Source organism: Apium graveolens, chromosome 10, assembly GCF_009905375.1.
Source record: "Apium graveolens cultivar Ventura chromosome 10, ASM990537v1, whole genome shotgun sequence".
Taxonomy (NCBI): domain Eukaryota; kingdom Viridiplantae; phylum Streptophyta; class Magnoliopsida; order Apiales; family Apiaceae; genus Apium; species Apium graveolens.
The window spans coordinates 239,859,312-239,872,810 of NC_133656.1; the positions used below are offsets into that span (position 1 = coordinate 239,859,312).

At 32.0% G+C, this 13,499-nt stretch overlaps 2 protein-coding genes and 1 pseudogene across 3 annotated transcripts; 1 reads left to right on the forward strand and 2 right to left on the reverse strand.

Annotated features, from left to right (window-relative positions):
- The first annotated feature begins 4,733 nt into the window (after positions 1–4,733).
- On the forward strand, positions 4,734–7,976 carry LOC141692276 (uncharacterized). Of its 2 annotated transcripts, none has more exons than XM_074497028.1 (2): positions 4,734–7,547; positions 7,757–7,976. In XM_074497028.1, the coding sequence occupies exons 1-2, from the start codon at positions 4,777–4,779 to the stop codon at positions 7,758–7,760; spliced, it is 2,775 nt and encodes a 924-aa protein (XP_074353129.1). In that variant the 5' UTR covers positions 4,734–4,776; the 3' UTR covers positions 7,761–7,976. The 2 variants fall into 2 exon arrangements, with proteins under 2 accessions (XP_074353129.1, XP_074353127.1); XM_074497026.1 differs by having other exon boundaries at positions 4,738–7,629.
- A 263-nt stretch (positions 7,977–8,239) lies between these two features.
- Positions 8,240–10,079, reverse strand: LOC141692167 (myb-related protein 2-like; annotated as a pseudogene).
- Positions 10,080–12,547: 2,468 nt separating this feature from the next.
- On the reverse strand, positions 12,548–13,075 carry LOC141692169 (ARS-binding protein 1-like). The gene has a single exon (XM_074496904.1). It carries the CDS (start codon positions 13,073–13,075, stop codon positions 12,548–12,550), a length of 528 nt encoding a protein of 175 aa, XP_074353005.1.
- Between the last annotated feature and the right edge of the window lie 424 nt (positions 13,076–13,499).

Genomic DNA, 13,499 nt, shown 5'->3' on the forward strand with positions numbered 1-13,499 from the left:
ACATTCTTGAGCAAGGATGCAAATTATTTGTTTGAGGCTCCTCAGTTACTAAAAATAATTTTGCATGAAGAAGTCATTTTTGAACGAGAAACTTGGCGATTTTGGATCTACGTGCCCCTTGGTTGAAACCAGAGTTGACAATTCGTGTATTTCTTATACTTTCATCACGAAAGTATACTGACTTTTGGTTACGAAGACGGGAGTACTTTAATATGGGGAAAAAAGGAAAATCATATTCGCTTACTAATATTAACCCGTGCAATATACTAGTTTCATTAATATTTTTATATTATTTAAAATTATAATAATTTTTTAAATAATTATATTATTAATAGATTTATAGATAAAGATATACATATTTATTATTGACGGGATTCGAATATGAATCTTGGATAGTGTATAAATAATAATATAAATATTTGTTGTTGGCGGGGTTCGAACCTGAGAGTTTTAGTAGTGTATAAATAATAATATATATATTTTTTGTTGGCGGAATTCAAACCTGGGAGTTTAAGGGAGACTGAGTAGTGTAATTTTTTTATTATTATTTGAATATAATGATCCTGATCACTTGATTAAAAAGATCTGACGATCATTAATGCGGATAACCAAACCAACCAAAAAATGTATACCAAATTATATCACATTCCAATTATTATAGTATAATATAGATTTTATTAGGGGTATTGGCCCTTTCTATCACAATTTAAGAAGAAATGACCCAAAATCTCACAATCCGGGAATATGGCTCTTTTTGTCACTTAAAAACGCATTTTTAATTTTCGTTTATATAAAATGCATTTTTTATTCACGTTCATATTAATTTCAGAATATAAAATAAGTATTATAAAAATAATAATAATAAAAAATTTTGAAAACGCATTTAATGGAAGCGTTTATAGGTAATGCATTAAAACTATGTGTTTTTCAACCTAGAACGCAGAAAAAGAATGCGTTTTCTTAAAATTTTGCAGGCCAAACTTCAAAGCCCAATACAAAAGTAAGTCATGTTTGAGCTCAAGACCATTTGCTCTCAAATTGCGAGATTAAGGGCCATTATTCTTTTATTAGTATATTATTATTCCTAAACGAGTAAATAATTAAACTTGTGTTTAATTTTTTTAAAATTTTAAAATTTTAAAATTTTTGTAAAATAATATTTTTTATCATATTTAAATATTTATTTTATCAATATATAATATTTATATTTAAATTATTTTTATTTGTATTTATATGAAAATTGTGTGTTTTAAAAAACGTTTAATCTTTAGTAATTCGCCAATAAATTCTCAAAATATATTGAACGCGTTCGATTTTTAAAATCTGATTTATCATCAGAAATTATTTTAAATGGTAAATTCAATGTAAATAGTGACTTATAAATTAAATCTTATTAAAAAATTAATTTTATCCGATTTTTCATTCTGAAACATTCTCGGTTTTCTAATAAATCATTACTCGATATCTCAACCGGTTATTTCAGATTTCCAAAATTTATAACCATGAAACTATATGTTATTTTGTTATAGTTGTCTAACTTTCTCGAATCGATTAAAATCTCTCTTTAAAAACTGAAAATCTAAAATTCATTTTTACTAACTTTATCAAAAATTGGCATTTTTTAAAAATAAAAACACAAATATGAAATTTGAATGTATGATAGTATGTTACTAATGGTCACAAACACTATGCAATAATTTTTATCAGTATGTTTTAATTAGTTCAAAAACGTTTTTATAAGAAAATTATCAAACATTAGATAGTTATCAAAATCTAACCTTAAACCTTGAACCAATTCAGATATTCTTCTCAAATTTTTCATATTTTCATAACCGCTATTTAACAAAACTTGTAATATACAAACTTGTAACATCAAAAATTAGTATATCTTCCACAATCGACAATAATGATTTTGAAAGTAATGCACAGTTTCTAAAGTTATGAATCTCACAATTTTTTTTATCACATGTAACCCGCAGCCGTTACCCTTCGGGTGCGTACTGGATAAACCCTACGGGTTCACGCAATAGTCTGCAAACCACGTGAATCAAGGTAAACCGCATTTAAGCGACCTGCTCTGACTCAGGAGGCGTAATTATAAATTCTCTTCCCGTGGGATTCGAACTGTGACCAAAGCATAGTTATCTCCTCTTTAAGCAATTGAGTCAACCTTTGCGGGCAAATCTCACAATAATTTAAAATAAAATTGATTATGTTTTTAAAACCCGATTGTGAGTTAAATTAATAGAATGATATAAATTAAGAAACAAGTATAAAATATGAGTATTCGTATATAATTGTCAGATAAAACTAGTATTTGAACTCCATATAATATAACCTGTAAAATTATAAATTATATCTTAAGGTTGGTTGATTAAAAAGTATATATGCGAATTATCGGTGGACAACTCGACTCCGTTCAAGTTCGGCTCAGCTCGGTTGTTCGTGAGCAAAGTCGTGTTCGGCTTGGACTCGACTCGTTTCTAAACGAGTCGATCATGAACATTATTTTCGGCTCGATTTTAAAACTCCGCTCGGCTCAATTCGTTTTAAAAAAATGAGCTCGTCTCAGTTCGGATAGAACTCGGCTCGGTTCTATTCGTTTGCAGCTCTACTTTCGTGTCGCGTGCTTTCGTATTTCATGTACTAAACGATAAACACATATCCAACACGTTTAACATTCCTGTATTGAAGGATAAACACTTATCCGTAATCAATGGTTTCGTGTATAAAAATAAATAAATAAATAAATAAATAAACATGCAAAAATATTACTTATGCACTGTAGTATAATTTTGGATATAATTTTACATATATATATTATATATATATATACATACATACATATAATGGTATACTTTTGAATATAATTTTATAAAGATATACGAATTATATGTATATATACATGTAATATTACAAAATATGTATATTTATATAAATGAATATATAAATATATTATAAATGTATATATTTAAATATTTAATAATAAATTTATTTATTTCGTGTTGTGTCGTGTATTAAAGGGTAAACACGTATCCGTAACCGTTTAGATGTTTTTCAACATGTCGTGTACATTCATATTTATGTACAGAAAAACCGAACACATCCATTTATATCGTATCATTCTCGTGTTATTTTATCATGTCGTATATCAAATTGTCTGCTCTAGCTTGAACTTTTAAACGATTCAAAATGGACGTGGACTTGAGTATACCGAAAAGGACATACAAACTTGACAAACACGGCACTCTTATGATGACGTTGGTTGCCTGACGTTGAAAAAATGACACGGAAGAAAAGGAAAGTTTCATCTTGATAAATCACTATTATATCGTTAAATGAATTTGATAAATTGGTAATAAATTATTTAACTTTTTAAAATTTAAGTTATAAATATTTCAATCGACTAGTTCCGATTTTAAAAAAAATTCGTGAGAGGATTAAATCTCCAATCATATAATATTTATATGATTTAAATTTAAAAGTAATTGTAGTATAAAAAATGAAAGTTTAGTAGTTTTTCTTAGCTACCCTCTCTGTTATAGAAATCGGCTGATTTTTCAAAAATCGCCGATAAATCGGTTAAAAATATTGATCCGATTTGACCGATTCCCGATAAATCGCTGATAAATCATCCGATTTTTTAAAAATCGTCCGATAAATCGTAAATCAGTACCTCAACCAAATAATTCCGATTTTCGAAATCTATAACACTGACTACCCTATACAGAAACTTGGTTAGCAGGGGCCATGAATTCATGAAAAATGAGTAATAGCATTCATAGTTATGGTTGAAATGAATGTATAAACTTTGTCACTATGCGAAGCAAGTCTTCGTTGACTCCATTTTAGACGAACAAGTCTTGAAATTGAAAGAGATGAGACACTCGTGCACGTTTCAATTAATGGCCACTTTTTGCCAAGTTTGATAAACAGGGTGCCTTAGAAAATTTAATAAAATGTACTCTTTCCCTCCCCTCCCCTCTACGTTTTTTAGTTATCATATTTGACTTTAAGCTGAGTAGTTAAATTGACCATTTTTTGATCAAAAATTAAAATTTATTCGTATATTATTTTAGAAAACTGAAAATTATATAATGAAATAAATTCGTTGTAGTTTTTATGACAATTTTTTTAAAATAATTTGAATTATATAGTATACATAAATTTCAGTTAAAGTTCGATCATTGAAGTCAAAACATGACAACTAAAAAGGGATAGAGGTAATAATTCTTATATATTTAAAAAATAATAAATAGAACTATGCGGTCAATATACCTTAAATTACGCAAAAAATTTAAACTGGACAAATAAATTGAGACTAAGGAAGTACTCCCTCTGTCCCATTGAATTCTCTGCCTCACTTTTTGGCACGCTCTTCAATGTTCGTTTAAAGTATAACTCCATAATATTTTTTTAATTTATTTTTTCTGTGTAAAAGTTTTATGTTTAAACTTTTATTTTAAAAAAAAAATTTAAAAAAACATTACGAAAGTATATTTTATAGAAATCTCGAAATATGTGTAAATAGTAAACGTATCGAAATCAAGGGGACGGAGGTAGTAGACGGTATCATTTACTCACTTTTCTTATATTATTTTATAAATTTATAATTTTTCTTAACTTTCGTATTCCCGTATTCAAGTCAAGGTAAAGAACCGGGTTGGACCACACGCAGAGTCCATTCTAATTTCTACCTTTCATGTAAGTTTATATTAAAATATATAAAGTTGCTCAAAGACAAGCCTATATTATAATCACTTTCTGATTCTAGCAATGGAAATGCAAAAAGATACTACTAGTTTACTCATTCTTGTTTGTGCATTATGTTTTCTATCAACTTTGAAGTTTAGCTGTGGGAGCATAGGACTTGAAGGCTATTCAAATCATAGCTGCATTGAAAATGAGAAACAAGCTTTGTTGATCCTTAAGACAAGTCTGATTGATAAATCGAATCTCTTATCGTCATGGGTCGGAGATGATTGTTGTGCATGGCATGGAATTGGTTGCAACAAAACAACTGGCCAAGTCATTCAAGTTGATCTTCGAAATGGTGGTTTAACAGGTGATCAAGTAAACTCTTCTCTACTAGATTTGAAGTATTTGAGTTACTTGGACTTGAGTTTCAATGATTTTGATGAAATCCAAATTCCGGGATTTTTTGGCTCCTTTAAGGATTTAACATATCTCAATCTCTCGTACTCGAATTTTAAAGGTTTAGTTCCTCGTCATCTAGGAAACCTTTCGAGTTTAAGGTACCTTGATTTGAATGGTAATTCTCTGTTAAGCATTGAGAATATGGGGTGGTTATCGAATCTTTCTTTGTTGGAACACTTAGATCTCTCCGGTGTAGATCTTTCTGGCGCCAACAATTGGTTTCTGGCCATCAATGTGCTTCCTAGTGCAATTACAGTACTTGTGATGAGCAACTGCAAGCTACCTGAAAATATCGATTCTTATCCGATTTTTAGAAATCTAACATCTCTTGTTTTACTTGATCTTAGTTACAACAATCTCAAATCTTCTTTTCCTTTATGGGTTTTAAACAACACTGGCATTGAAAATCTTGTTCTTGGGGTTAACCAATTCAATGGCCAAATTCCTAAGTCCATTGGAAAGATGACATCTCTCATTAATCTTGATCTCCGCTCTAATAACTTTCAAGGTTTGATCCTCGAAAGTTTAGGGGCTTTGACATCTCTTGCTATTCTTGATATTTCACACAATAATTTTCAAGGTTTTATTCCTGACAGTATCGGAAATTTGACATCACTTTCTAAACTTGATCTTTCTTTTAATGATTTCCGAGGCCCGATTCCTCAGTCTATTGGAAATTTGAAATCACTTTCGAGACTTGATTTTTCATATAATAAACTAAATGATTCAATTCCACACGAGATGGGCAATCTCACAGAACTCACACACCTTTATTTACAAATAAATGAATTAAGAGGTTGGTTGCCGGAGACATTTTGCCAACTGTCGAAGTTAAAAATATTGTACATTTATGGTAATCAACTGGGCGGAAGCATACCTGAATGCATCGGAGGACTATCAAATATAGAAGAGTTGTATCTTTTGGATAATGCATGGGAGGGTTTTGTATCAGAGCATCATTTTGTTAACCTTACAAAGTTGGCTTACTTGTCGATTTCTTCGCGGTCTAACTTAGTGTTCAATGTCAGCTCGAAATGGATTCCTCCATTTCAGCTCAGATACATATACCTGCAGTCCTTGAAAGCTGGGCCTAAATTTCCCCGTTGGCTCGAAACACAGAGACAGATCTATTATATTTTCCTGGCAAATTCGAGCATATCAGAAATTATTCCTGCTGATTGGTTTGTGAGTGTGTTCTTATCTCGGGTGCTCAAATCTATTGATTTATCTGACAATGACATTAATTTTAAACGCCTGTCATCTGTTTCAGCAGCTCCAAATGGTTTGAATACATTAGCCCTCTCAAATAACCGCTTGTCGGGTGAATTTCCAGCTTTTTTGTGCAATGTGAAGTCCTTGTCGACTTTAATTCTCTCAAACAACAAGTTCTCAGGAGAGCTCCCCCGGTGTTTAGGGAACTTAACAGAATTGACCAATTTCGATGTGATGAATAACAGTCTCTCTGGTGAAATTCCCGCGGGCTTGGGTTCTCTAGTACAACTCAATTATCTGAACTTGCACAACAACAAGTTTCATGGGAAAATTCCTATTTCTTTTCAAAATTTGACACAGCTGGTGACGCTTGATATGGGAAAGAATAATGTAAATGATAATCTTCCCTCTTGGACGGGAGAACAATTACCGCGCCTAAAGTATTTAATACTCCGGTCCAACAATTTATACGGTAATATTCCAACACAGCTTTGCAACTGGCCATCTGTTCAACTTTTAAACTTGGCACAAAATCAAATCACAGGAAGCATTCCTTCTTGTTTCGGCAATTTTAGTGCCATGATTAAGGGTGAAAGCGAAGTTCTACGTCCAGGTTTCAGTTTAGTAAGTGGTCAAATGATAGTAGATGATGCAAGAGGTTTTGAGCAAAGATACACATCTACACTGGGGTATCTGTTTTCCATTGATCTGTCAGACAACAATATCGGAGGAGAGATTCCAGAAGAGTTGATGGATCTTAGTGGTTTGTTGAATTTAGATTTATCGGGTAATCAGCTAGCTGGAAGGATACCTGATGAAATCGGGAAACTGAATAAGCTAGAATATCTTGACCTTTCTAGGAATAAACTTAATGGTCGTATTCCACTGAGTTTAGCGGATTTAAGCTTTTTAAGCCGCTTGAACCTCTCCTTCAATGATTTATCAGGGAAAATACCTACTGGAAACCAATTGCAGACCCTTGAAGATCCCTCCATCTATGCTGGCAACAATCAACTATGTGGCCAACCCCTGAAGCCTTGCACTGATGATGACACCGAATCACATTACAAAAAAGATGATGCTGATGAGCGCTTGTGGTTTTACACTGGGATTTCACCTGGTCTCTTTGTTGGCCTTTTGGGATTCTGCGCTTCTTTGTATTTCATCGAGTCTTGGAGGTATTCTTACTTTCACTTTGTCGAGCAAGTCTCTAACAAGATATCCCTTGCCTTGTTTCAACAGAATTTCCTTTACTGAAAGGTGAACACACTGCAATGAATAAACTTAGTTTATCTTCTTTGGTTTTCCTAATGCTTCTAGTGTCAATTGATGAGTGAGTTTCTTTATAAAACCATTATAATACACTGACATTATTCGCATTTTTCAGCTGATTCATGGTTCTTATCAAGCTGTAACCTTGGAGAAGAAGGAAGAAGTGAAATTCTGCATCATATAAGTAGAGCTTCAGAAATAGTATTTCCAGTTGCTTATATATAGCTAGTATATGTCAAGATAAATTAGGTCCATATTTTTATAAATATGTTCTGTTGTTTCTCGATACTTTCCAATGTTCTCTATCATATATACTTTGTTGTCGCTTGTGCTTACGTTTTTTTAGTAACTACCGTGTCTGAGCCAGCTTACGTGCACCTCACCTGTGCAGACATCGTGGAAGGCTTGAAAGACAAACATTAAATCAGTGATGCCCCCCAGAAGTATCAGTATTTTAATTATATTCCTTTCATTCATTAAACTAATTAACCAAAAGATAGGTGACAGGAGGGTTTAATACAAATTCATCAAGATAGCTTAATGTAAATCAAACCACAGACAGAACTAAATAACTTATATTTTAATTCAAGTCAAATTTCTAACATCTTGAAGTAGCACAGTTATCATCATGTAAATTTAGGTCCAACTTTGGCATGAAGCAGGAGAGCTGTAACTCTTGCATTCTGTCATCATTTTTCGGTTTAGCCAAACCTATTTTGTTAGTAACTCGATCAGGAAAACTAGCGCCATCGTTTGATTCTTGGAGACCTTCCTGATTAAAGCTGCTGTCATCATTCCATTTTCCTCTTCTAATACTCATGGATAAATCAATAGCTTGTAGCTCATCATTAAATGCTTTGTTTCTCGTATCGTTGTCAGTTTTACTACGATTCATTGGTTCAAAAACCAAATCTGTCAAGTGCATTACATTGTTATGTGCATCTTGGTTTCTTTCTGAACCTTTACAGGACGTTAAACAGCTATCTAGCGAACCCTCTAGATTTGATTGGTTTTGCTGCTGGAGACAGAAGCTGGAAAGATGTTTCGTGGAATTTATGCATTTGTTTGATACTTTAGAAACTGGTTCTGATAGCTGGACCATTGTAGCCTCAAGTCCAACTCCGCCTAAATTCTGTTTAATGATTGTATCTTGAGCTTTCTCCAACACTGCTTGCAGGTACTTCCCTTGAGCTTCTATTCGTAGTTGTAGGTGTCGCTGAACCTGTTCAAAACGCCAAAGTTTTAAATGTTCAAGCAAACTTTTTGTAGCTGACTGATGTTGAATATTGCATACCTCAAGCTGCTCATGTAACTGCCTCTGCACTTCAATTTGCATTTGTATTGCTTCACTCATATGCGAACTTCAGTGTAAGACATCATAATAGTTAAATTACAGGATCATCAAAATATAAAATTTATGAACTTGCACTTGTATGTGAACTGCACTTATGAGTAAGGTGTTGCTTACTTTTTCGTTTGAGTTTCAATGCTTAGATTAATTGTATGATTTTCATTTGCCTCTGGCATTCTGCCTTCTGCTGTGGTAACCATTTCGATTAATCAGATTATTGTCATGTTCTCTTTCTGTGAACTGTTTTCAATGCATAGACTGTTAAGTAATAGTATATGAACTCACCAACTTTGTTTGATCAAGTATGTGCTTGTCCATGTATAGTTTTGCTCAGCCTATACTTCTGCCAGCCAAAACAACAATGATTATACTCTTTTTACGACAACATGACAATCAAGAGAATTTACTCGAGAACTGTTGTAATGATGCTAGTATTTCCCTTCCTTCGTCACAACTTGGCCTAGAAGTTTAAAGATATGCCTTAAAGACCTGAACTCTGGTACTAATTAACTGGAAAACTAGTCTCAACGAGTATAATTAAACTGTGTAGTATAGACTATAAATACCTGAAGATGACTCTTCAAGTGGTATAGAGTAAGTTCCTGAATTCCCATTAGTTTTAAAACCGATTTTGGTGTAGCCTCTGCAGTAGAGAAACAAAAAAGTACTTAAGTAGGTAACTGCAGTATGTAAAAGTTACAGGATACCTTTGAACTGAATTTACAGTGTTTGCACTTACTGTCTGCTCCTCCGAGTTGATTAACTGCTTCTAGGAACCGTTCTTGAAGATCTGGCGTCCATTTCAATCGAGGTTTTGCATCAGTTGAAAGGACAAGCCCTGAATCTCCGCTAACATTCCCACCTTGCAGGAACAAATGTCTTTCTGGAGCCATGACCATTCTTGAGCAAGGCTGCAGATTATTTGTCTGATGCTGCTGTTGCCGATGATGATACATGTTGTCTCTAAAACAATTGCTAAAAGAATCAGCCTTATGATCAGAGCACATTAACATTAGTTTTACCTTCAAGTTCTTGATTAGATATGCTCCTCACTTTGGACTTTAAAATTTTGATTCTTCTGGAGAAATCGCGTGCTAAGCAGTCCTTTGTCAGAAAGCAAAAGGCACATCACTTGTGAGAGTATTAAGAATCTTCCTTGCATATCTCAAGGTGTTAGAGAATGGTCCTTTCCAGGATCTTATATTATTCTAATAGTTAGTAACTAGTAGTAGTCAATTTCAGATTATTCGTTACGGAGATTCTATTGACCGGAGCATCTGAAACTCAGAACAGGATGCATAGAGGAGAGTAATATGAAGGTTATGAAAGATGCTCCTCCTTGTAAAGATTGTGTGTTGAGGCAGAATGGAATAAAAGAATGCCTTCATATCTGTCTCCTTTTCTAACAAAGTTTATGTTGTACAGTCAGACTCTCCACTGTAGATATTAGTACAAGGAAGACATCCTTCACAGGCCACAGTGTAGTAGCATCAAACTCTTTTAAAACTATATAAATTTAGGGTTCGTCTAGTATGTGCCTATGATCACATGCTAAACACTAAAATCTATAAATTTGGAGCATTTTGATTGGTGTAATTGGTGTGACCGCAGGAGTTCACAATTATTTAGGTCTGCGTACATTTTATACTCCACGTCCGGCAAACATCATATACCACATTTTATACTTTATAAGATGCAACACAAGGCTAGTAGTCCTTGTAAACCATTCCTCCTGAGGCTCACAAGTAGGTAGAGAATTTGGTGTTAATAACCAGATTAAACTCAAACATAAGTAGAAAGGTGCAATTGACATAATATCAACAGTAATAAAAATAAATTACATTGACCGGTCAATACTTCGTGAAGAAGGCAAAATAATAGTTACGCAGTTATTTTGTTAGCATGTCAAAATTATCGCGGGATAGGAGGTGAAAGGTTCAAGCAAGTCTCGTAACGCCCCAAATCGGAGGTCAGGAATGAAAAAGTTTATTTGAAATATTAATTATAGTTAAATTCAATTCGTTAGATAAAAGTAAAAAAATCAACTCCTAATATAAATTTCGATGACTTTGTGTTTAGATGTATTTAAAGGTTCATATAGTTGGATACCTGGATATATTGAGAGATTTGGATATCTCGCATCAATAACACTTTTGGTAGGTTTATAGCTGGTGTCCGGCAGGTAGATAGGTGGGGTGTTTTTGAAACAGTAGGGAAAATCGCATGTGATCTGCTCTCACAAAATATTTTTGTTCATAACACGAGGGCCTTTCAGTTTTTGCAACCAACTTAGTCCTCTGAACATTGTACTATCCATGAAATTAATGTGAGGGTCAATTTTGAAACTACTGTTTTCGGTGGAGATGCAGACTGGATCACTCGATAAACCATTATCTTCATTTTTAATTTTCAGAATATTTTTATTTAGTCAGTTTAGCAATCCGGAAACAAAGAGGCTAATTATTTAGTTCTTCTATTTGTTTTTCAACCTGGTTGCATGATCAATTGGGGGTTTGTCCCGATTGAGTTTTTTTCATGTTATTAATGAAATCTGCTATAAATTTGACAAAAAAAAACGTTCATATAAATTTTGATTAGTTGAAATATGAATTTGTGCTCAAATGAGTTTAAACCCCTTGTTAAACAAGTTAAGTTGACTGGCAAGTGAAATAATTAAGTCTAATTGAATGTACTGATAAGTTAAACAACTAAAATATACATATAATTTACTTAAATTTCAGTTTTTAAATTATAATTTTATTTTAATATTAATCAAAATCATAAACAAGTACAAATTCGATTGAAGTCAAATTTCTGAATTCAAAAGTGAAATTCTATTTTAACTCAACTAAATTTAATTTCGATCAATTTAAATAAACGAGTTCAAATTCATACTTCACCGCACAAACTATAAAATTTCTGAAAAATATCTTTCTGCAAATTTCTCTCATACATTAACGTTTTTTATTTATAAGCATTCGTTAACTATTTCTACATATTAATGTTAGTATTACGCAGTATTATAAAATTGATAATCGGAATAAATCAACCATTTAGCAATAATTAAAGAATCGTGGATTAATCGAAAAAAATTATTGGATACACTTAATCTTTTAAATTATATTTAATTTTTTATTAATAATTTATAAGTTAATATATATTTATTATATTATATAATTTAAATTATTCAAATTTAGTTGAAATTTTATTATATTTAATAGTTTCTTTACAATATATCAAATCAAAAGTAATATAAAATTAATTAAATTTCAAAAATCGAATGATTAATCGATAAAGTTATGGTATTACGGTAAAAAAAAAGCTATGACAGATATACAGTTAAACCTCGATTAAGTAATATCCGATAAAGTAATAACCTCGCTTAAGTAATAATTTTCATCGGTCCCAACTTGGGCCAATGTTGTAAAGTAATATTCTCGCTAAAAGCATAAGATAATAAAAAATTCGAAAGTCATTAAGGGTCCAAGTAATATGTAAAGTAATAATTCCATAATTATATATATATATACTGTATAATGTATATGATTACAAAATTTAATTCTGAAATTGATCCAATTTTGATCGGATGCCTGGCAATGCATTTTCAATGTTCTCCATCATCACTGAACCACTTTCACCAAAACGCCGATAAGATTTGATTCCATATCTTGCCTTGAAACGTTCTAACCGTCCACTGGAAAAGCTAAAATCGGAATTACTTTCCCCATACATTTTCTTCATTAGCTCCTTTCCTTTTTCTTGAATGATTTCTCCAGACATATTAACTTTATCTTGCCTTTGAAGAAACCACTCAAACAAAACTTTCTCTAAATCTGGATATTTTGCTGATTTGTGTTTTTTGACATCACTTTGTTTCCTCTCGTCGGACAAGTATTCCGAGGCTCTCTTGAGTGTGTTTGATATAGTTGATTGACTGATATCTAAGTCATATTTTTGATGTACCCATGCTTGTAAATCTTTCTGGCTTACACCTGGATTCTCCTTTTTATATTCACAAATAGCACTCCTTATCTTATCTGTGATTGCTGATTTTTTCACTACTTTTAGATGATGCGAAGACATTGGTGTTTACTGTAAAACAAAGTTGATATTGTATGTGTCTGTAGTGTACCATTCTATCATTTTATATAGTTAATCACAAAGTCTTATCATTAATATTATGGTGTCTCTTCATGTATTTTTATTTAAGAATTATAATAAATATTAGATGGTTGAGTTTCAATACAACGTACACAACACATGTTACCTTTATGTACTGATCTGATGCAATTTTAATATGCATGCATCTAGTTTTTGGATATAAGTAATCATAATAAAAGTAATTTTAGATCAAATACATTGCATGTGATTAATTCTAGTTTTTATACGTACATTATATATTATACTGTACCACGTAAACATAAAAATTCGGTAAAGTAATAAAATATTACTTTATCGATAAAGTAATAAAATATTATTATATCGATAAAGTAATAAATTCGGTAAA